Source organism: Ornithorhynchus anatinus, chromosome 18 (assembly GCF_004115215.2).
Source record: "Ornithorhynchus anatinus isolate Pmale09 chromosome 18, mOrnAna1.pri.v4, whole genome shotgun sequence".
Classification (NCBI taxonomy): domain Eukaryota; kingdom Metazoa; phylum Chordata; class Mammalia; order Monotremata; family Ornithorhynchidae; genus Ornithorhynchus; species Ornithorhynchus anatinus.
Genome location: NC_041745.1, coordinates 22968685 through 22994219, shown reverse-complemented (window position 1 = coordinate 22994219; position 25535 = coordinate 22968685). Strand labels below are relative to the sequence as shown.

Here is a 25535-nt window from a genome sequence, read left to right as displayed (position 1 = left end):
GAGCACTGCACTAAGCACTCAGAAGACTACAGTACAACAGAATTAGCACACACATTGCCTGCCCATAATAAGCTTAAAATCTCGATCTCTTCTCAGTTTAGATCCCAATCGTGCTTAGTCTTTCAATGCTCTGCACACAGTAAGCGCTCAATAAATACCATGGATCTATATCGCCGAAACCCAAGCAGCAACCCTGAGTTCCCTCATGCTGTCTTCACGTACTTGAGCAGTAAGAGCTCTGTGGAGAGTCTGGGCCTGGAGGCAGATCAAAATGCATTGGATGAACCTGGAAATTGGAATCACAAGGAAAAGTGCCACACAATTCACACTGGCTGCCCTGAGGGAGCTGTATACATGAGATCACGCCCCCTCAGGTCTGAGCCAAAGGTTGGCCAGGGGGCCCTCTTCCAGGCCTAGGTTTGCCCCATGTTGCAGAGGCAGACAGAGTGGTCCCCACAGCTTGGAGTGGATTCACTGGCATTTGGAAGCTCCCCAGGCACCCTGCTCCTATCCATTGGGATTTTAAGTGCAGGAGCGCTGGGGTTCACTGGAGCCAGAAATTCGTCCTAGGGCCCAAGATCAAGCCATTTTACCTCTTTTTTCTCTGCATTGAACAGTTTTAAAGAAGGGACAATATTAAGCGCCATCTGACAACAGCGATGAACAATTTCAATTCCTAAAAACTACTCCTGGTGTCCCTGACAATTATTTAATGATATTCCTATCCTCTCTGTGCCCTCTAGATTTTTGGTACTTAAATTTCCTTAACAGTGATATTCAAAATTAATCTCTCTACTGAGCAGTCATTGAAGTAGAGTTAAACTTAGCTGCCCTTCAGTCATTGGTTTTTTGGGGGGCTTATTGTTGTTTTTGTAAATATCTATCATTTCATTGACATGTTTTTATTACTCCTCCTATCTGGCTTGCTTATCACCTCTCTGGTCAACTGGCTTGATGTTAATGACTTTCAGTCACTAACAACCTTGGTTGAATGTGAATCGGTTGGAAAAAGGCTGCCTATTCATTCCTATATCATTCCTCACTTCCCTTTGGCTGATGAATGTTGAAATCTGTTGGGATGCTAATGATGCCAGAATCAGTGTCAAAATGAATATCGCTGCAGGTTATGCACTGATCAAATATAATTCAGTATTTCTAGAATGCTGGGCAGCCTATTTTCACTTTGCTTTCTGTTTTCAAGGTGACGACCCTTGTCAACACAAGCAATAAAGGACCATCTGGTAAAAAGAAAGGAAGATCTAAGAAAGCCCACGTCTTAGCTGCCTCCGTAGAACAGGCAACTCAAAACTTCCTGGATAAAGGTGAACAGATTGCTAAAGAAAGTCAAGATCTCAAGGAAGAATTGGTTGCGGCAGTAGAAGACGTCCGCAAACAAGGTATGCAGAATATGTTTATTTTAGGGAGAAGGTACATCTAACAATGATATATCCAACACAGCCTAACCCACATCCTAATCCTGACCCTTTGCTCAGTGAATTGCAGTAGAGGTCCACTTTTTTTACATCATTTCTGTAAGCGGTTTACATTCATTTCTGTAGATCATGGGCGCTGATCCCAATTCTGCCACTTGTCTGCTGGGTGACGTTGGGTAAGTCATTTCACTTATCTGAGCCTCAGTTACCTATCTGTAAAATGGGAAGTAAGAGTGTGAGCCCCACGTGAGTCAACCTGATTATCTTGTATCTACCCCAGTGCTTAGAACAGTGCTTGGCACATAGTAAGCACTGAACAAATAACTATTATAATTAAGCGCTTTACAAATACCATTACTATCATTATTATTCTAATCCCTGCTCCGCCACTTGTCTGCTGTGTGACCTTGGGCAAGTCACTTCACTTCTCTGTGCTTCATTTACCTCATCTGTAAAATGGAGATTGCGATGGTGAGCCCCTTGTAGGGCAGGGACAATGTCCAACCTAATTTGCTTGTACCCACCCCAGTGCTTGATACAGTGGCTGGAACCTAGTAAGCATTTAACAAACACCATCAATATCGTTATTATAATTATCAAACCAGAAGACTCAGATAATAGTGCAGCTATTTGCTCAGAGCACTGTTGCAGAGTCATCATCCATCAATCAATTGGTATTTATTGAGCATTACCCTGTGGGGATGCACTGCACTAAAGAGTGTACAACATAACAGAGTTGGTAGATGGCATCCCCAACCCACAGCAAGCTTATAGTCTAGAGGGGGAGGCAGACATGAATATAAATAAATGAATTATGTGAAGTTGAGGGTAGGGTGAATGTAAGTCCAAGTATAAGGGCAGTAGAGAAGGGATTGGGGAGAATGGGGAAATGAGATTGGTTCCACTTTGGGGTCCTCAGCTCCATGTTCCCATGGCTTCTCTGTTGCCACTGTACCACGTCTGAACAGTGACTGACCAGCACTAGATTCTGAGGAGCTGGTTTTACGGTACCAGAAATTAGTTACCTAGCAGTAGCGTTCGGCCACGTTGCGTCAGTGGGGGCTGACTCCATGCCACTGAGAACTTGGCAGTGACTTCCTGCTTCCTGTGACATGGCTGAGAAGGGCGTTTGCCCTGATCCACTTGGGGTAGTATAGTGCTAAAAAGGCTGCCTACTTTTTGCATATAGTTTTCTAATCTTGATACAAATAGTTACAGTATTTGTTACGTGCTTACTATGCACCAGGCACTGTACTAAGCCCTGGGGTAGATACAAGTAAATTGGGTTGGTCACAGTCTCTGTTCCATGTGGGGCTCACACTCTCAATCCCCGTTTTACAGAAGAGGTAACCGAGGCACAGAGAAGTGAAGTGATTTGCCCAAGGTCACAAAGAAGACAAGTGGCGGAGCCAGGATTAGAACCCATGACCTTTGACTCCCAGGCACATGGTCTATCCACTAAGCCACGCTGCTTCTCATGCTGTTTCTGGCATCACAGTCCCAGAATGCTTGACACGTAGGAAATGTCCTCCCTCTCCCCCAACCTCTTCCTTCCCACACCTCTCTGACCACAGGTTTCTCCTATAGCGACAGTCTCTCATTACTGGTTCCTGTTTTGGGCAGCATGTAGGTGCCTGGTAGCCCTGATTAGATACCCCTTCTTCCGTGTATCAAGTAGGATAGGCAGGGCCAGGTGTGTGACAGCCCTGAATGAATATCTGCGGGAGAAGCTGGACAGCAGAAGGAGCAGGTAGAGCACGTAGATATGATCAGAGACAAGAAAGAGAAAACTTGTTAGAATCGAGCCTAGAGCAATCTGGGGGTGGGGGTAGCGGGGTAGGGGATGATCATCTGCCCGAAACAGAACGAAGATCATCTAATACCACAGGGATGCCCGGACAATGTGCTAAGAAATTACAGCATTGGGCTCCAAGGCAGCTCAGCCAGGAGTTGGCTAGTTGAGCCAGTCCCAACAGACAGAAAGTGCCAACAGAGTGTTGAAATGAAAACAGCTAACCCCCACCAGTTGTTACTTGTCCCCTTGCGAATTTTGTGTGAATGCCGGGTTCCTGTCAGCAAAAAAGCACAAAAGGCTGCAGATTTTCAGCTTTCCGATCTGATAAGAAAAACTTCTGTCACCACAATCTCTAATATGCCTGATCGCGCCTATAAAATCTTTGTGTGTCCCTAATAAACAACAAGATGGTGGACTTCAAAGTTGGAAATTGAAGTTCTCTGAGTATTTTGTTCTTAAGCGGTGCAGAGCGAATCGATCTCTACCAAAGGGAGAGAAGACAGGACAGATTATCGAGCCAGAAAGTCAATTACATTGCTAAAAAACCTCAAATTATAAATCAAATGTTCAATTATATTTGGTTCAGTGTGCTGCCACCCTGTTTTAAAAAGCATTTTTTTTGTTGGAGCTCAAACAAGTGGTTTTACTGATGTTTATCTGTCTAAATTTTGCAATGCTCGGTACTCCACTGTCCTCTGAAAGATATTTTTCTGCCTAAGAATATCAAAACAGTCTCAGGAATATACTCACTTGAAGGATCCCTCAAGAATTTCATGGCTATAAGCATAAACTGTGATTACTTTAACTTCACCAAACCGTGTGACCTTTGAAGTCACCAGAGAAGAAATGAAAACCTTCCAGAGTCTATTTTCTTTGCTGTTATGAAAAGAAGAGAAGAGATTCACTTGGCAGTAAAGATGCTACACTTTCAATGCTGGCCAATGGTCTACTAAAGACACCCTTCCAGAATCCATTTAAATTATAACGACTCAAAATCAGATGGAATCGAAAGTGTTCTTAGGTTCACTCTGCATTATCGGCATAGCCTAATGGATAGAGCATGGGCCTGGGAGTCAGAAGGATCTGGGTTCTAATCCAGGCTCTGCCATTTGTCTGCTGTGTAACCTTGGGAAAGTCATTTCACTTCCTTGTGCCTCAGTTACCTCATCTGCAGTGTGGCTCAGTGGAAAAAGCACGAGCTGGGGAATCAGAGGTCATGGATTCAAATCCCGGTTCCGCTGCTTGTCAGCTGTGTGACTTTGGGCAAGTCACTTATTTTCTCTGGGCCTCAGTTACCTCATCTGTAAAATAGGGATGAAGACTGTGAGCCCCACGTGGGACAACCTGATCACCTTGTATCCTCCCCAGAGCTTAGAACAGTGCTTTGCACAGAGTAAGTGCTTAACAAATGCCATCATCATCATAAATGAGGATCAAGAGTGTTAGCCCTATGTGGGACGGGAACTGTGCATCTGCCTTGTATCTACCAAGTACTTAGTATAGTGACTGGTGCATAAGAGAGTGCTTAACAAATACCATTATTATTATTATTATTAATAAAACCCTGGCCACCCTAATTCCCTGTCCAATATAATGAAAATTGCTGAGCCTTGGATATAGTGGATATAGGACTCCTTTCTGTTTCCACTTCACTGAACCCTCGCACTGTCTGATTGACAAGGCAACTTTGGTCACTTCAGAAAGGGTTGATTCTCTGAGCTGATCATCCTCCCCCCAGCCCCATTCCCTCTTCCATTCCCTAAAAGTACATGATGCTCCAGGGTATTTTGTTTATTTAAGGTATAGCTTTCATAACTGCAGCTAACACTTGTCAAATGCGTAGGTGGTGTGAATGATTCCAAAGAAAAGGGTTGCTTGTCACCTGCGTGGAGACTAGGAAGAAGCCTTACCCGGAAATTGCTTAATTTTAGTAGAAAATCTCCTCTAGACTCAACTCCTCCTGGTCAAGAGTTGGGTCTACCAACTCTATTGTACTGTACCAGATCCTGTAAGTCCCACCTTCACAACATCGCTAAAATCTGCCCTTTTTTCTCCATCCAAAGTGCTACCATGTTAATACAGTCACTCATCCTATCCCACCTAGATTAAATGATCAACCTCCTTGCTGACCTCCCATTCTCCTGTCTCTTCCCATTCTAGTCCCTACTTCACTCCACTGCCTGGATCATCGTTCTACAGAAACATTCAGGACATGTCACCCCCTCCTCAAAAATCTCCAGTTGTTGCGCATCCACCTTGGTATCAAACAACAACTGCTCACCATTGGCTTTAAAGCACTACATTACCTCCCTCCCTCCTATCTCACCTCGTTTCTCTCCTACACCCAGCCTGACACTTTGCTCCTCTGGTGCTAACCTTCTCACTGTGCCTCGATCTCACCTGTCTTGCCTCTGACTCGTGACCCTTGTCCTACCTCTGGCCTGGAATTCCCTCCCTCCTCAAATCTGACAGACAATTCCTCTGCCCCCCTTCAAAGGCTTACTGAAGGCACATCTCCTCAAAGAGGCCTTCCCCGACTAAGCTCCTCTTTTCCTCATCTCCCACTCCCTTCTGTGTTGCCTGACTTGCTCCCTTTGCTCTTCCTTCCTCTCCCCACCCCACAGTACTTATGTATATATTTGTAATTTAATTTATATTATGTCTATTTGTATTATTGATGTCTGTCTCCCCCCACCCCCAGACTGTGAGCTTGTTGTGGGCAGGGATTGTCACTCTTTATTGCTGTATTGTACTTTCCCAAGTGCCTAGTACAGTGCTCTGCACACAAGAACTGCTTAATAAATATGAATGAATATCAATCAATCAGTGGTATTTATTGAAAGCAGATCACTATATTAAGCGCTTGCAAGACTCCAATTTTCCTCATCTTATCCACATTTCCCAATCCCTTCTGTGTCTCCCTGACTTGCTCCCTTTGCTCTTCCCCTTCTCCCATCACCATAGCACTTATTTATACAGATGTCTGTTTCCCCCCTTCTAGACTGTAAGCTTATTGTGGGCAGAGAATGTCACTGTTTATTGTTGTATTGTGTCGAGTGCTTAGAACAGTGCTCTGCAAACAATAAGCACTCATGAATATGAATGAATGAATACAATTGAATTACTATTGAATGAATGATTTCTCCCAGAGAGTTCCATGGTGGCCAGAGGGTGGACGTGCCGCCTCACCCAGGCCCTGGCGCCACTGGCAGGAGTAGACCATTTGATTACTATCAAGAGGTCCCTAGATCATAGCACGCTGAAAAGCACTGTGACTTGGTGGCTAGTGACTTACTGGATAGAGCTTGGGCTTGGGAGTCAGAAAAAACTGGGGTCTAATCCTGGCTCTGCCACATGTCTGATGTGTGACCTCGGACAAGTCACTTCACTCCTCTGTGCCTCAGTTACCTCATCTGTAAAATGGGGATAAGAATGTGAGTCCCATGTGGGGGAGGAACTGAACCCAACCTAATTAACTTGTGCCTTGCACTTAGAACAGTGCTTAACAAAAAGTAAGCACTTAACAAGTCCCATAATTATTCATTATTATTATTACTATACAACAGAATTAGCAGACAAATTTTCTGCCCATAATGAGCTTACAGTTCAGAGGAACTCTCCTTTCCCAAGCCTGCAGTGTGTGCCAGGTACTGTACTAAGTGCTTGCATGGATACAAGCCAATCGGGATGGGCACAGTCCTGACCCACGTGGGGTTCACAGTCTCAATCCCCATTTTACAGGTAAGGTAACTGAGGCACAGAGAAGCGAAGTGACTTCCCGGGATCACACAGCAGACAAGTGGGAGAACCAGGATTGAAACCCAGGTCCTCCTGGCTCCCAGAACCGTGTTCTATCCACTACTCATTTCTGACTCTGTATGTTGTGCCTGTTTCAGCCTCCGCTTTGATTAGTGTCCCTCTTTCATGTTCCCACCCATCTGTTCGTGCCGCTAAGTAGAAGTGGTGTGGGGGAACAGGAGTATGATCCAGTGCATCCTTCCGGTAGTGTAGAAGATACCAGACTAAAACCAGACTCCAAAGAGGTTCCAGAGAGTGGGGGAGGTTGTGTTGTAAAGCTCCTGTCCAACCACTGTCTCCACCACAACACATTTTTCTCGAAGAAATCCCTTGTTCTACAACACCCTAACCAAACCGGCCTTAATCTGAAATAATAGATGCATTCTAGTCTGTTCCTTTCAACAAAAACATAGTGGTTCAACTGGACATTTTTATTCAGTTTAGCATCCTAAATTGTGCTGAGGACTCTTGTCTTTTGCTTTTAGGGGGAGTTGATTCTCTAATTACTGAAGTAGTGGATTTTTCTGGCAGAGGATGCAGGCACCAACAGACTTTAGGAGAAGTGGTTCTAGAGGTTCTCAAGTAAGGCATTCAAAACAGACCTAGTTGATCAGGATAATTCCACACTTTGAGGCTCCTAATGGAAGTTTTAGGACACGTTTGTTCCCGGGGGAACTGCAATTTCTTTTTACGACAGCAATTAAACTCAGTGTATGAACATAGAGATCATCTTCAATAAGTGAAATGAGATTTTTAAATTACAGAATCATATCAATTCCAAACAGGTCCACCCTTGGATGTTGTGACGGCCAATCAGGCCCCTACATCTTGTGATATCCAGTTGGGAGAGCAGACAGACTGAAAGCCCCATACCGTTTGGGGCAGAATTTTGTAATTAATTTTTCCCATCAAAGGAACAAGGATACAACATCATGGTTAATTTCAACATAATTAAATGCCAGATTTTTTCCCCACTAGATGTCACAATTCCAGGAAGATTGCAATTTGCAGCCATCCTTGCTTTTATGGAGGTGAAAGTTTGGCACGTGTTGACAGACCTGTTTGCAAAAAAAAAAAAAAAAAAAGCAAAATAACCCACTATCCTGGTTCTAACTGTTCAACCACCTACATCTAAAATCATCTGACTATTTGGTTCTTTGGGGGGCAGACTAGAAGCATTATTTATGAATGAAAAATATTTCCTTTCTTGTGGAAAAACAAAACTCCCATGTGCATGATAGAATATTTTTGGGGGGGAAGGGAAATCAGATTCCTATATATATATTCCTATATTTTGGCTTTCCTCTGTATTTACAGTTGCAAGCAGCGTGGTCTAGTGGATAGAGCAGGTTCTTGGGAATCAGACTGTAAGCTTGCTATGGGCAGGGACTGTGTCGGTTGTGTTGTTATATTGTACTCTTCTCAGTGCTTAGTACAGTGCTCTGCACACAGTAAACTCTCAATAAATTCGATTGACTGACTAATCTAGGCTCCACCACTTATCTGCCATATGACCTTAAGCAAGTCATTAAAGTTTCTCTGTGCCTTGGTTACCTCATCTGTTAAATGTGGATTAAGACTGTGAGCCTCATGCGGGACATGGACTGTGTCCAACCTGATTAGCTTTTAACTATACCAACGCTTAGAATAGTGTCTGCCACAGAATAAGTGCTTAAGAAATACCTTTTTATTAAGTCACATTTTCAGCAATTCTTTCCATTATTTGTTTTTACCAAGACAGCATGAAGTATCTCTTGCCAGATATGGTTTTCTTCATGAAAAGCTCCTAAGAAGAAATGGCCACAACTGAGTTATTGCCTAAACTAAGTTTTTCAAGTTATTTCATTCAGTCGGGCAGTTTGCCCTGGCTTCGGGAGACGTTTTCAAGAAAGTGAATTTTTTCCTCTGTCTTAGATCCTTTGCCAGTATGACAAGCAATGGTGCCATTTTTAAAAACTTTTACAATGTGGTCAACGTGCCAGTGGAACAAAATGAAGCAGCATGGACCTGGGCCTGGTAGTAATAGGACCTACGTTCTAATCCCGGCTTTGCCACTTGTCTGCAGTGGGACCTTGGGCAAGACACTTCACTTCTCTGTGCCTCAGTTACCTCATCTGTAAAATATAGATTAAAACCGTGAGCCCCACGAGGGAAAAGGACTGTGTCCAACCTGATTATCATGTATCTATCTTAATGCTTAATACAGTGCCTGGCACATAGTAAGTACTTAAATGCCATAACAAAAAAAAAATCTTAGTGGGTAAACCAGTAACAAAATCAGATCCTGATTTTTAAAAGCATTACTTCAGACTGAAGAAACCAGAGAATTTTCAAATAGATGCACAAATGTCTGTATATTCAATTTCCATAATATTTTCCATAAATTCGTGTCTGAAAATAGAGCTTTCCTTGGCAGTGTTGACACCTTAAAAAAAATCTTGATCACAACTATTTGAGTTCACACAGCATTTATAAGAAGATCCCAGATTTGCAGGTCACATTAGTTGACTAGACATACTGATTGTGAAAGATTGCTTAATTATTGTGCTTTTAAAGGCCCAAATGGGAGGAGCAATGGAGTGCTTAAAATGATGTTAGAAAGTCCATAAAGCATAACAACACTAAATGCGGTACTATTCTCTGCTTACATAAAATGCATTTTTTTCAAAATCTAGAGGCGATGGGGGCCACCTCGAAAAAAGAGGTCACGGAGTGAGAAATCTGTAACATAGGGACAAATGAAGCAAGGAAAATTCAAATCTAGTTCCCATTGGTTTATCTTGGAAATAATGCTGTTGCATTTATGCTTCTACGTTTTACGATTTGCAGTTTCGACCTATTTTTCCATTAACGGCTATCTCTCAATCCGTCAGATCATTTAAAAATATAGGCCTGACTTTAAATCCAAAATGTGAATATCGTGGATATGTTTCCAACCCACAGCTTCTTTTCCTTACACAAGTATGATTCCATTATCTGATTATACCTAACCCAGTGGAAATTCAGGCTCGTATGTCACATTTCAAATGTTATAGAGTTTTCACCTAAGAAAGTGTGGGGACAGAGTTTGGAAGGGTGGTCAAGAGCTGCCCCTGCCTTAAATTAAATTCCGTTGTAGTATTTGTTGAGCCCTTACTATGTTCCAGGGCCTGTACCAAGCGCTGGAGTAGACCCAAGATAGTTGGTTTGGACACTCACAATCTTCATCCCCATTTTACAGATGAGGTAAATGAGGCCCACAGAAGTGAAGTGATTTGCTTAAGGTCACACAGCAGGCAAGTGGAGGACCCTCTGCTCCTCTGCCGCTAACCTTCTCACTGTGCCTCATTCTCTCCTGTCCCGCCGTTGACCCCAGCCACGTCCTACCTCTGTCCTGGAATGCCCTCCCTCCTCATATCTGCCAACCTAGATCATTTCCTCCCCTTCAAAGCCCTACTGAAAGCTCACATCCTCAATGAGGCCTTCCCAGACTGAGCCCCCCTTTTCCTCTCCTCCTCCTACCATCCCCATCGCCCCTACTCCATCCCTCTGCTCTGCTCCGCTCCTCTCCCTGCCCCATAGCACTTGTTTATATATATATATATATATATAATTAATATTCTATTTACTTGATTAATGATGTGTATATATCTGTAATTCTATTTATTTATTTTGGTGCTCTTGATGCCTGTCTACTTATTTTGTTTTGTTGTCTGTCTCCCTCCTTCTAGACTGTGAGCCGGTTGTTGGGCAGGGATTGTGTCTGTTGCCGAATTGTACTTTCCAAGTGCTTAGTACAGTGCTCTGCACACAGTAAGCACTCAATAAATCTCATTGAATGAATTGAATGAATGAATGATTCAGGTCCTTCTCACTCCCAGGCCCACTAGACCACTCTGTTTCTTTGATTTTTGCTTTTTTGTGGTTGTGCAGAAAAGTGGGTAACGCTCATGAAGCCCTTACCAGGTTACTCTGAGTAGCTCACATGGGAATAGTTTACAAAATGGGTGAGGGTATAGTCAAGGTATCTTCTACCTCTGAGGGCCTGGATACATTCTATCCCAGGACCAGAGACTGCACCCACCCTCCCTAACCAGCTCGATGTCTCTGGAAGTCACATGCCGATGATAATCGTATTGATTGAGAGCGTACTGTGTGCAGGGCACTGTAGTAAGTGCTTGAGTGAATACAAACAATAATATAACTGACACATTCCCTGCCCACAATGAGCTTTTATAGTCTAGAGGAGATGGACATTAATATGACTAAATAAATTACAGATAAATACATAAGTGTAGTAGGGCTGGGAGGAGTGGTGAATCAAGGGAGCGAGTCAGGGCAATGCAGAAGGAAGTAGGAAAAGAGGAAAGGAGGGATTAGTCAGGGAAGGTCTCTTGGAGGAGATGTGCCTTCAATAAGGCTTTGGGGTATGGGGAGATGGGCAGGAGAATGCTGATAGTTCTCACTACCCCTGCACAAGCTAATCAAGCATCTGCCCGTCTGATAGTCAGACATACTTTCCATTCCTAACCATTGGTGCCTGAGCAATACTTGCCCTTAATGACCTTGGGCTAGTAAAGATGTACAGCCATATTCTCGTGGACTTCATAGAGAAGCAGCACGGCCTAGTGGTTAGAGCACGGGCCTGGGAGTCAGAAGGACCTGGGTTCTAATCCCTGTTCCATCAGTCTCTCTGCTGTGTGATCTGGGGCAAATCACTTCACTTCTCTGGGCCTCAATTGCCTCATTGGTAAAATAGGGATTAAGATTGTGAGCCTCATGTGGGGCATGGACTGTGTCCAACCTGATTAGCTTGTATTTACCCCAGTGTATGGTGCCTGACCCATAGTAAGTCCTTAACAGGTACCATAAGAAAAAAAACACAAAATTTCCCTGTGCCAATGTGCAGGAGTTGCTCCCTCAGAGACATTAACACCTTGGCTAATGTCTCCAAATAATAATAATAGTAATTGTGGTATTTGTTAAATGCCTTATTATGTACCAAACATTGTAATAAGTGCTAGGACAGATAAAAGATAATCAGGTTCCAGATGGGGATCACAGTCTAAGCAGAGGAGAGAATAGGTATTGAATCCCCATTTTGAAGAGGGAACTGAGACACAGAGAAGTTAATAATAACAATAATAATACTGGTATTTGTTAAGTGCTTACTTTGTGCAAAGCAATGTTCTAAGCGCTGGGGGGGGGGGAATCCAAGGTGATCAGATTGTCCCTCGTGGGATTCACAGTCTTAATCCCCATTTTGTAGGTGAGATAACTGAGGCACAGAGAAGTGAAGTGACTTGCCCAAAGTCACACAGCAGACAAGTGGCAGAGCTGGGATTAGAACCTACGACCTCTGACTCCTAAGCCCATTCTCTTTCCACTGAGCCATGCTGCTTCTCTGATTAGTAAGATTCATTGCAACCCCCCACCATATGAATTGCACTGGAACTCCCTGTGACTACATGACTCCTAGAGAGGGTCAGCCTTCTGCAACTCAGATTATTCCCATCATTCTGTTCACCTCCCCTATCAATCAATCGATCAATCAGTCAGTGGTTGATTGTGGCCTAGTCGAGAGACCCCAGGCCTGGAAGTCAGAAGAAGGACCTGGGTTCTAATCCCGGCACCAACGATTACCTGCTGTATGACCTTGGGCAAGTCACTTAACTTATCCGTGCCTCAGTTTCCTCAACTGTAAAATGGAATTGAAGCCGTGCACCCTGAGAGGGACAGGCACTGAGTCCAACCCAATTAGCCTGTATCTACCTCAGTGCCTAGTACAGTGCCTGGTACATGATAAGCGCTTAACATTTACCATAAAAATGATATTTATTGAGCACTTACTAAGAGTGGAACACAAATTATACAAGAAGAAAGCCCCTGCTTTCTGACATTTCTAACTTCGTGTGGCCCAAAAAGATGCGATGACTGTTTTCCTTCCTTACATCCAAATATCCTGAATGAATATGAATTCAGGCAGAGCATCCTTTTGCAAAATCCTTTAATGAAGTACTTTCTGCCAAAACCCTGTATCTGGAGCTCTTAAATCCACTTTTCTGTCAGTGTTACAGCATCTAACTTGCCCAAGCTCACACAGTAGGTAAGAGGCAGAGCCAGGATTAGAACCCAGGTCTAAGACCCAGGCTCTTTCCATTAGGCCATCTTGATTCAGAAACAACTTTACTTGGGGGGAAGATCAAAAGTCTGTGAGTGAGGAGACTTGGATTCTAAACTGATTCTGCCACTTGCCTGCTGGGTGGCCCTGGACAAGTAAGCCTGTCAAACGGCAGGGACTGTATCTGTTGCCGACTTGTTCATTCCAAGCGCTTAGTACAGTGCTCTGCACATAGTAAGCGCTCAATAAATACTATTGAATGAATGAAAAGTCACTAATCTTCTCTGTGCCTCACTTTCCTCATCTATAAAAAGGGGGTTCAATTCCAGTTCCCCTTTTGTGGCTCAGTGGAAAGAGCACGGGCTTGGGAGTCAGAGGGCATGGGTTCAAATCCCAGCTCTACCACTTGTCAGCTGTGTGACTGTGGGCAAGTCACTTAACTTCTCAGTGCCTCAGTTACCTCATCTGTAAAATGGGGAGTAAGACTGTGAGCCTCACATGGGATAAGCTGATTACCTTGTATCTACCCCAGTGCTTAGAACAGTGTTCTGCACATAGTAAGTGCTTAACAAGTACCAACATCATTTTAGGCCATGAGCCCCATGTGAGTTCCAGAGTTGATCTGAGTGTATTGTGCTTACACAGTGCTTGGTACAAGGCAAACCTTTAATCGATGATAATAATAACAATAATAATTATGGCATTTGCTAAATGCTTAATATGTACCAAGCACTTCTCTAAGCGCTAGGTAGTTACCAAGTTGTTTAAGATAGATACAGTCCCTGTCCCACCCAGGGCTCACAGTGTAAGGCGGTGAGGGAGATCCCCACTTGGAAGTTGAGGAAACTGAAGCACAGAAAAAAAATAAGTTGTGCTATTTGTTAAGTGCTTACTATGTGCAAAGCACTGTTCTAAGCGCAGGGGGATACAAGGTGATCAGGTTGTCCCACGTGGGGGTCACAGTTTTAATCCCCATTTGACAGATGAGGTAACTGAGACACAGAAAAGTTAAGTGACTTTCCCAAGGTCACACAGCTGACTAGTGAGGGAGCCGGGATTAGAACCTGTGGCCTCTGACTCCCAAGCCTGTGGTCTATCCACTGAGCCATGCTGCTTCCCAGCCACCCTGAAGTGACTTGCACAAGATCATACAGCAGGCAAATAGCAGATCCCAGGTAGAACCCAGTCCTCTGCCTTCCTGGCTTGGGTTCTCTCCACTAGGACATGGATGTTCCCAGATATCACAGTTATCATTATTATTATTATCTCACTGCCAGCAGCTTCCCTTTTGAACTGAAGGGCAGCTCTAAATTAATAGAGGAAAGAATATATTTTTAAATTTTCATGGCATGCCACTGATTGGTCTCATTGATTATTATGGTCATGCCTGCAGGGATGACATCCTAACATCTTTTTTTACGATCTGACTTCCACTGGGTCCTGTCCTTCCGCACCCTCCTCCTCTGAGCTGGCTCCTCCTGGAGTTTAGCTGAAGCTGTACAACAACTGGGACATCAGGGAAGTCTCAAAAAAAAAGGGGCTTTCCTGACCAAATCCTGAAAGGTGTACACTACAGTTCAACTTATATTTTTGAAAGGAGGTTGCCTGCAGAAACTTCCATTTTGTACCGAATATGTCCAGTAGTTAACATTTCGCATAAACATAAGCAGGAATTGTGTTGGGTCTTGTCTTATGCTGTCGAGTCATTTCCAACCCATAGCAACACCACAGACATATCTCTCCCAGAACACCCCACTGTCCATCTGCAATCATTCTGGTAGTGGATCCACAGAGTTTTCTTGGTAAAAATATGGAAACGGTTTACCACTGCCTTCTTCCACGCAGTAAACTCGAGTCTCTACCCTCGACTCTCTCCCATGCCACAGCTGCCCATCACGGGGGAGTTTTGACTTGTAGCAGATTGCCTTCCACTCGCTAGCCACTGCCCAAGCTAGGAATGGAATGGACAGGCCTGACTCTCCCTCCCATAGTTGAGACTGGTCGAGGACTGGAACTAATGCTCTGTGATCCCCAGGTCACGAGTCTGCCTCCAAACCTATCCTACAAGTTCTAAAGCCAGCAGGCCCCGTGATTAATAGACTGCTATTAATCCATCAGTGCTATTCACTGGTGCTTACTGTGCGCAGAACACTGTACTAAAGTTCTTGGGAAAGGACAATATAATAGAGTTGGTGGACATATTCCCTCCCCACTCAGAGCTGACCATCTATAGGAGGAGGCAGGTATCAAAATGGATTACAGATAAGGGTGGGGATTTTTCCTCATTTCCATCCCTGGATTTTGGTTCCGGGCTGAAAGATCCACAGGGCAGGCACCGGGGAGCAGGCCTTCCATATACTGGGTGAACCTGAGTTCTGAGGCATCATTTCTCTCAGACACATGCCTGAGGGGACATGCATATAACAACACACTCTCCAGGGAGAAGCAACCTCTCTACAATGCTTCCTTCCTGACTTGTGTTAGTGTCTGCGCACTTACCAGCAGCTCCCATTTGTCGGAAGATAAACTTGAGCGACTCCAGATTTTAAAGTCTGAAGTGATGGGGCACCTGTCCACTGATCCGTGTAGGGCGTAATCGAGACAGAGCAGGTACAAAGAGGGGTAATTGAAACTTTCGGGAAAATGGAGCAGCTTCCGGGTGTGGAAAGGCTGAAAAGTTGAGCCTTTTCACCCAAGACAGATGAAGACCTAGAGGGTACACGATTAACATTTACAAACAATCATAAAAGCTGGGGAGAGGGCAAACACAGAACTGGTGCTTATCCAATCCCACACCACCAACACCAGCAGGATCCAATGAAGCTTGAAGGTGATAGGTTCAAAACGAATCCAACAGAAATGCTTCTTCACCCAGCAGATGGTAGCAGCTGTAATTCATTACTACATGCAGAAATATCAATAGCTCTGGAAATGGTCTGAATAAATTCATGATGGAAAGTTTTTAACGGGTTATTAGACACTGAATCCTTAACATGAAGGTAGCTGTGGGGAGGACAACTTTCATAGACGCCTAAGCATTCTTTGGTTCCATTGTAGAAGACTGAACACTGTGCTGTTGGATTGGACTGGAGGGACCATTGATCTGAACCAAATCTACATCTCTGCCCTGTCCTCTCCCCCTCCCTTCCGGCTTGTATCTCCTCCTGCCTCCGGGACGTCTCTACCTGGATGTCTGCCTGCCACCTAAAACTCAACATGTCCAAACTGAGCTCCTCATCCTCTCCCCAAGCCCTGTCCTCTTCCTGACTTCCCTATCACCTGACTGGTTGGTACGACCATCCTTCCCAAAAGCTCAGGCCCACAACCTTGGTGTCATCTTTGATTTGGCTCTCTAGTTCACCCCACACATCCGATCTGTCACCGAGACCTGCCGGTCTCACCTTTATAATGTCGCCAAGATCTGCCTTTCCTCTTCACCCAAACGGCTACCTTACTGCTACAGGCTCTCATAATATCCCAGCTGGATTATTGTGTCAGTCTTCTCTCTGATCTCTCTTCCTCCTGTCTCTCCCTGCTCTTAGTCTATTCTCCATTCCACTGCCCGGCTCATCTTCCTGCAGAAACGCTCTGGGCATGTCACTTCCCTTCTTAAAAACCTCCAGTGGTTGTCTATCAACCTCCTCACGAAACAAAAACTTCTCACTCCAGGTTACAAGGGTCTCCATCACTCCATCACCTTGCCCCCTCCTACCTCTCCTCCCTTCTAATAATAATTATGTTGGTATTTGTTAAGAGCTTACTATGTGCAGAGCACTGTTCTAAGCACTGGGGTAGATATAGGGTATCAGGTTGTCCCACGTGAGGCTCACAGTCTTAATCCCCATTTTACAGATGAGGTAACTGAGACACACAGAAGTTAAGTGACTTGCCCGCAGTCACACAGCTGACAAGTGGCAGAGATGGGATTCGAACCCCTCATGCTCCACTCCTCTGCTGCACACCTCCTCACCGTTCCCCGTTTCACCTATCCCGCCGTCGACCCCTCTGCCTCTCTACCCCCCTTCACCCCCTCAGCTAAGCCCCCTTCCTCCCACTTTCCCTCTGCTCCTCCCCCTCTCCCTTCCCCTCCCGTCAGCACTGTGCTTGTCCGCTCATTTGAATATATTTTTATTACCCTATTTATTTTGTTAATGAGATGTATATCACCTTGATTCTATTTATTGCTATTGTTTTAATGAGTTGTACATCCCCTTGATTCTATTTATTGCTATTGTTTTTGTCTGTCTGTCTCCCCCGATTAGACTAAGCCCGTCAATGAGCAGGGACTGTCTCTATCTGTTGCCGATTTGTACATTCCAAGAGCTAGTACAGTGCTCTGCACATAGTAAGCACTCAATAAATACTTTGAATGAATTTTTTATGGTTATCAAGTGGCAATTGCATAAGGTGCCATAGCATTTTTTAAGGTATTGGCAGAATCCGTGTAATTTTTTTTTTAATCAGCCATTATACTTGCCCCGTGTAGACATGGATTTTATTCTTGCACCAAGGAAAACATTTTCTCATGACATAATAGTCTTGAAGGAGCACCTAAACATTAAATTTGCACGGACGATCTCAACTTGCTGTTCCCTGTCAGCTTTCATTTACAGTTGGACAGAGGGAAACAAGTGTGTCTAGATAAAAAGAATAAATAACTTTGGGATACCTGCCTTCTGGGCTGTAGAAGTATGAAAAATGGAGATGTAATAGTTCAGTTCTTAAATCCAGCCAAGAGAGTTTGTCCCGATCTAAGAAACAAATGACCCCAACACCCTGGCTCCTTGCCACAACATCCTCTCCATTCTGCATCACTTTTCCACTTGGATTTGTACCCTTTGCCCACCTCCCCTCAGCCCTCCAGCACTTGTGTACTTATCTCTCATTTATTTTAATGTCTCTAGACTATAAACTCCTTGTGGACAGAGAGCACATCTGCCAACCTTGTTATGTCGTACTCCCCCATGTGCTGAGTACTGTGCTTGGCCCACAGTAATCACTCAAACAATTCCATTGATCGACTGCCTGTTTGAAGGCACGATGACACTAATTCAAAGACCATGAGGAGGCTGCCTGTTTCCTGATCTTGCTGCCTCATCCCATACACAGGTCATTTCCCTCTTTGTGCAGCAGAATAATCAGATTTCATTCTCTTAGGGTGGTTTAATCGTATTTTAGCAATCTGCCCTACATTCACCACTGAACAGGAGATTTTGCTCCTCTAGCTAAATGCATCAGGAAAAAGGGTTCCTGTCCCAGTAATTGTCCTCTGGTAAATAGCTCAGTCAGGGAGGTCGTGTGGCTCAAGCTAATTAACTAGACTGTCCATAGGAGACTGCAAAATCTAGCTCAGACCTCTGATTTGTTAATAATTACAATAATAATGATGATGATAGTATTTGTTAAGCACTTATTATGTGCCAAGCACTGTTTTAAGCACTGGGGGAGATATTCATTCATTCAATAGTATTTATTGAGCGCTTACTATGTGCAGAGCACTGTACTAAGCGCTTGGGATGAACAAGTTGGCAACAGAGACAGTCCCTGCCGTTTGACGGGCTTACAGTCTAATCGGGGGAGACGGACAGACGAGAACAATGGCAATAAACAGCGTCAAGGGGAAGAACATCTCGTAAAAACAATGGCAACTAAATAGAATCAAGGCGATGTACAATTCATTAACAAAATAAATAGGGTAACGAAAGTATATACAGTTGAGCGGACGAGTACAGTGCTGTGGGGATGGGAAGGGAGAGGTGGAGGAGCAGAGGGAAAAGGGCAAAATGAGGCTTTAGCTGCGGAGAGGTAAAGGGGGGATGGCAGAGGGAGTAGAGGGGGAAGAGGAGCTCAGTCTGGGAACGCCTCTTGGAGGAGGTAATTTTTAAGTAGGGTTTTGAAGAGGGAAAGAGAATCAGTTTGGCGGAGGTGAGGAGGGAGGGCGTTCCGGGACCGCGGGAGGACATGACCCAGGGGTCGACGGCGGAATAGGCGAGACCGAGGGACGGTGAGGAGGTGGGCGGCAGAGGAGCGGAGCGTGCGGGGTGGGCGGTAGAAAGAGAGAAGGGAGGAGAGGTAGGAAGGGGCAAGGTGATGGAGAGCCTTGAAGCCTAGAGTGAGGAGTTTTTGTTTGGAGCGGAGGTCGATAGGCAACCACTGGAGTTGTTTAAGAAGGGGAGTGACATGCCCAGATCGTTTCTGCAGGAAGATGAGCCGGGCAGCGGAGTGAAGAATAGACCGGAGCGGGGTGAGAGAGGAGGAAGGGAGGTCAGAGAGAAGGCTGACACAGTAGTCTAGCTGGGATATAACGAGAGCCCGTAATAGTAAGGTAGCCGTTTGGGTGGAGAGGAAAGGGCGGATCTTGGCGATATTGTAGAGGTGAAACCGGCAGGTCTCGGTAACGGATAGGATGTGTGGGGTGAACGAGAGGGACGAGTCAAGGATGACACCGAGATTGCGGGCCTGAGAGACGGGAAGGATGGTCGTGCCATCGACGGTGATAGAGAAGTCTGGGAGAGGACCGGGTTTGGGAGGGAAGATGAGGAGCTCAGTCTTGCTCATGTTGAGTTTTAGGTGGCGGGCCGACATCCAGGTGGAGACGTCCCGGAGGCAGGAGGAGATGCGAGCCTGAAGGGAGGGGGAAAGGACAGGGGCGGAGATGTAGATCTGCGTGTCATCTGCGTAGAGATGGTAGTCAAAGCCGTGAGAGCGGATGAGTTCACCGAGGGAGTGAGTGTAAATGGAGAACAGAAGAGGGCCAAGAACTGACCCTTGAGGAACTCCAACAGTTAAAGGATGGGAGGGGGAGGAGGCTCCAGCGAAGGAGACCGAGAATGATCGGCCAGAGAGGTAAGAGGAGAACCAGGAGAGGACAGAGTCTGTGAAGCCAAGGTGAGATAAGGTATGGAGGAGGAGGGATGGTCGACAGTGTCAAAGGCAGCAGAGAGGTCAAGGAGGATCAGAATGGAGTAGGAGCCATTGGATTTGGCAAGAAGGAGGTCATGGGTGACCTTAGAGAGAGCAGTCTCGGTAGAGTGGAGGGGACGGAAGCCAGATTGGAGGGTGTCTAGGAGAGAATGGGAGTTAAGGAATTCTAGGCATCGATTGTAGATGACTCGTTCTAGGATTTTGGAAAGGAAGGGTAGTAGGGAGAATATAAGGTTACCAGGTTGTCCCACGGGGGGCCCAACATCTTAATGTCCATTTACAGATGAGGTAACTGAGGCACAGAGAAGTTAAGTGACTTGCCCAAAGTCACACAGCTGACAGGCGGCAGAACCGGGATTAAAACCCATGAACTCTGACTCCCAAGCCCATGTTCTTTCCACTAAGCCATGCTGCTTCGATTGGTTCAGGTTCCCAAATTCCCCATATCCTGGCAGTTTCCCTATTCTCTGTTGTACATGTTCCAACCTCATTGGTGCATTGAAAGGGACATAAACCATCAAGACTCTTTCTGAATATTCCAGAGATTACCCCTGTGGACAACTCACTTGAAACTGAAAATGCTCAGTCAACAATAGCAGAACAATTAAGTGGATTAACTCAAGGGGAAGGGCTGAGGTAGCTAGGCGCATGAGCTGAGAGAGCCTGGAAGAGGAGAGGAACCTAGCAAGATCAAACAAACACTGAAGCTAAGGCAAATTGTGATTTTTACTGGATTAAAATTCAGCAGTATGTTTTCAAAAACAACAACAAAAAACCCCCTAGGAAACAAAAATAAGACATGCTACCCTCTCCAGCCTGGCCAAATTCCAAAATGAGTAATTACAAGCTGATATTCATTCAATAGTATTTATTGAGCGCTTACTATGTGCAGAGCACTGTACTAAGCGCTTGAATGAACAAGTCAGCAACAGATAGAGACAGTCCCTGCCGTTTGACGGGCTTACAGTCTAATCGGGGGAGACGGACAGACAAGAACAATGGCAATAAATAGAGTCAAGGGGAAGAACATCTCGTAAAAACAATGGCAACTAAATAGAATCAAGGCAATGTACAATTCATTAACAAAATGAATAGGGTAATGGAAATATATACAGTTGAGCAGATGAGTACAGTGCTGTGGGGGTGGGAAGGGAGAGGTGGAGGAGCAGAGGGAAAGGGGGAAAAGAGGGTCTAGCTGCGGAGAGGTAAAGGGGGGTGGCAGAGGGAGTAGAGGGAGAAGGGGAGCTCAGTCTGGGAAGGCTTCTTGGAGGAGGTGAGTTTTTAAGTAGAGTTTTGAAGAGGGGAAGAGAATCAGTTCGGCGGAGGTGAGGAGGGAGGGCGTTCCAGGACCCGCGCGAGGACGTGGCCCAGGGGTCGACGGCGGATAGGCGAGACCGAGGGACGGTGAGGAGGTGGGGCGGAGGAGGAGCGGAGCGCACGGGGTGGGTGGTAGAAAGAGAGAAGGGAGGAGAGGTAGGAAGGGGCAAGGTGATGGAGAGCCTTGAAGCCTAGAGTGAGGAGTTTTTGTTTGGAGCGGAGGTTGATAGGCAACCACTGGAGTTGTTTAAGAAGGGGAGTGACATGCCCAGATCGTTTCTGCAGGAAGATGAGCCGGGCAGTGGAGTGAAGAATAGACCGGAGCGGGGCGAGAGAGGAGGAAGGGAGGTCAGAGGAGAAGGCTGACACAGTAGTCTAGCCGGGATATAATGAGAGCCTGTAGCAGTAAGGTAGCCGTTTGGGTGGAGAGGAAAGGGCGGATCTTGGCGATATTGTAGAGGTGAAACCGGCAGGGTCTCGGTAACGGATAGGATGTGTGGGGTGAACGAGATAGACGAGTCAAGGATGACAACCGAGATTGCGGGCCTGAGAGATGGGAGAAGGGAGTGGACCTCATCTCACAAAAGCTTTGTATGTAAGCGCTTTGTGAGGAGGAGGGAATGTGGCTACCATCTCATTTGATTGTACTGTTCCAAACACTTAGTACAGTGCTCTGCACAAAGTAAACACTCGATAAATGCCATTGATTGATTGAAAGGATTGATACAGAAGAAGGAAAAAGCAAAAACAGAGACTGGTACAGCAAATTTTTAAACAGAACAAAAATCAAGGACCAGCCTATTTACCTTTCCCGATGTGGTCGACAGTCAAGTCACAACATTCATTCAATCATTCATTTCAATCACATTTATTAAGTGCTTACTGGGTGCAGAGCACTGTACTAAGCGCTTGGGAAGAACAGCCTTTATAGGCACACAAACACGCACACTCATAGGTGAATTTCGGGACAGTGGTGTTTTCTTCAAATACAAGGGCTAATTATAACATATTATAATATAATGCAATATATAATTAAATAAAATATAATATATATTATAATATGTATAATTAGCCCTTGTATTTGAAGAAAGTATTTAACCTTACTATTCCTGACCTCTCTTCTCTGCAATCTCACTCTTTCTCCTGCCTCCAAGAGACAGGACATCATCTCTGCGGTGATGTCCTACTGCCACCTCAGCATTATTTCCAATATTGAACTCATCTTCCCTCCCAAACCCTCTCCCCTACCTTAGCAGTGGACAACATAACATCATCATCCCTGTCTCTCAAACCCATAACCTTGGCATTTTCATTCATTCCTCTCTCCTTTAGCACCCATATACAGCCTACTGCAAAAGCCTCTTGGTTTTTTCTCCACGACTTTTCCCAAATTTGCTTGAAATCCTGTCTGTAACTTCCATTGGATAGGCAATTATTTTTCACTTCCTGCCATTAACTCCTTGGTAGGATTGCGCGGGAGTCTTTACAGTGCTACGTTATCCCCGAGAGGTAGTTAACATTTCATTGCGGGCCAAGTGATTCTTAGGTTGAGATTGAGCAATTAAAGTGCTTGAGGTTCCTTTTGACTGCAAGACATTGGATAAATAAATACCAGACTGTGAACCTGGAGGAATGTGGGTGATGTACCTTTTTTTTTTAAGGGAACCGAAAAGGTACCCTAATGTTCAAGAGCAAATTCTAAAGAGACTAAGGGCTTTGGATCGCAGCCGGCCAACCTTGGAAAAAGAAAGTTCAATCTCACTGGAGAGCTAAAAATTAAACTGATCTCCCAGAGCTATTGTAAAACCAATCACAGGTTTATTTATAAACTTGATAAGAAACCCGACAAGAACTCCTGCTATTTTTCCTGAATTTTGTAGGAGAACAGAAAATAATCCTCAATATTTGGGTTCCCCAATTTATTAAGTAAAGTCCGAAAACTAGTAGTTGATTGTCAACTAAAGAAAGATATTAGCTCAAAGATGTCTCAAATTCTTATCCCTGATTGCTTTCTTAGGGAATGGGTTTCAAGGGTCGCCACCAGACTGCCATTTAAGGGATCTTTAAGTTTGGAAATCTGAATCAATCAGTAGAATTTATGGAGTACTTACCTTGTGCAGAGCCCTATACTAAATACTTGGGAAAGTGCCTTCTAACAGAATTGTTAGGTGTTCTTCCTGTCCTGTAGCTGCTTACAGTCTACAGGGAAAACATAGGAATGATTGAAAATTTTATACTGGTCAGTAATCATGGCCCAAACCTCTCTTAAAACATAATGTAATGATGATAAATCTGTGTGTTTAATATCTGAATCCTTTCCAAGATGTTCTTTTAGATCTGGACCATTACACTTACTGCAAGATCTTCTTTTTATCCCTTTAATCACCATGAACACGGTTGTCCAAAATTTTCTCTCAAACTCTGAATCATGTGGAAGGCTGTTTTCAGTTGCTCCCTTTTCATTCTTCTGTGCATCGCCTTGCATTTACTTATTTAAAGAAGTTTAAACAAAGCCTTCCAGCACTCAATTGAATGTTCTATTTCAGCGATGGTACCCAAAATCAACCAGGTAGTTTAAAAGCATCAAGTGACAATAGACTTAATACCTCTGCTTGAGAACATCTTGTTCTGCCCAAGGAGATCTTGGAACCTACTACAGCTTGGAGAATATTCCTTCCTGTCATATTAGTCTATTTTTAAAAGCCTATTTAAAAATGTACTGTTTAATTAAATGAATATTCAAACCCTCCCCCTGGGGTTCTTGTAAAATTAATCTATCAAGTATTTTCATACAAGTTATATTTTCCCAAGGAAAGAATTCCAGTATTTATCAAATTGAATCTACCTCTTGTTTGGCTGGGGGCTCATAAACAGAAAGGACATATAAAGTGGTTCAAAACAAAATCGGAAAGAAACATGAACATTTTTTCTAACACCTTTCCTCTGAGTCATTCAAGCCTTCATGACCTATTGTCATCTCTATATTACAGAAGAAGAGAAGAGATGTGTAAGATTTGGCTGCTCAATTGGGTTCCAGGAATGGCTCAAAGGGAGATATCCCACCTCCTCTTAAAATCCACCCTCTCCACCTGCACCTCTGATCCGATTCCTTCATGCCTTTCAAAGCGCTCACCCACTCCCTTATTCCCTCCCTGACCGCCATACCTCAACTGTTTGCTTTCCATTGGCTACTTCTCCACTGCTTTCAAATATGCTCATGTCTCCCCTATTTTAAAAATGCCCTCCTTTCACACCACGCCTCCCTCCAGTTATCATCCCATCTCCCTCCCTCCTACCATTCCTCTCCAAACTCCCTTGAGTGAGTTGTCTACATCTCCTTCCTCCATTTCCTCTCCTCCAATTCTCTCCTTGATCCCCTCCAATCTGTCTTCCCACCCCCTTCACTCCACTGAAACTGCCCTCTTAAGGATCACTAATGATCTATCTCCTTCTTGCTAAATCCAGTGGCCTTTACTCCCTCCTAGTCCTAATCTCCATGACCTCTCTGCTGTTTTCAACACTCCCCTTCTCTTGGAAACTTTATCCAACCTCGGCTTCACTGACGCTGACCTCTCCTGGCTATCTCTCTGACTGCTTCTTCTCAGTCTCTTTTCTCTTCCTCTGTCTCCCACCTCCTAAATATATTTTGGGAAAGACCAGGTCACACCTCCTTGGAGGTGGGGGCCGCTACCATCACTGATGATGATGATGATGTTGGTATTTGTTAAGCGCTTACTATGTGCAGAGCACTGTTCTGAGCGCTGGGGTAGACACAGGGGAATTAGGTTGTCCCACGTGGGGCTCACAGTCTTAATCCCCATGTTACAGATGAGGTAACTGAGGCCCAGAGAAGTTAAGTGACTTGCCCACAGTCACACAGCTGACAAGCAGCAGAGCTGGGATTCGAACTCATGACCTCTGACTCCAAAGCCCGTGCTCTTTCCAGTGAGCCACGCTGCTTCTCTAAATGCTGAGAAGCAACATGGTTCAGTGGATAGAGCACGGGTCTGGAAGACAAAAGGTCATGGATTCTAATCCTACCTTCACCACTTTTGTCTGCTGTGTGACCTTGGGCAAATCATTTCACTTCTCTGGGCCTCAGTTACCTCTTCTATAAAATGGGGATTGAGATTGTGAGCCCCACGAGGGATAGGGACTGTGTCCAAGC

At 44.7% G+C, this 25535-nt stretch overlaps 1 protein-coding gene across 1 annotated transcript in view; it reads left to right on the top strand.

Annotated features, from left to right (window-relative positions):
- CTNNA2 (catenin alpha 2) overlaps window positions 1-25535 on the top strand; it is a 1145386-nt gene that overhangs the window by 228790 nt on the left and 891061 nt on the right. Inside the window, exon 3 of the mRNA XM_029083155.1 lies at window positions 1202-1397. Coding sequence (XP_028938988.1) covers window positions 1202-1397 — 196 coding nt within the window. The remainder of the gene's footprint in view (window positions 1-1201; window positions 1398-25535) is intronic.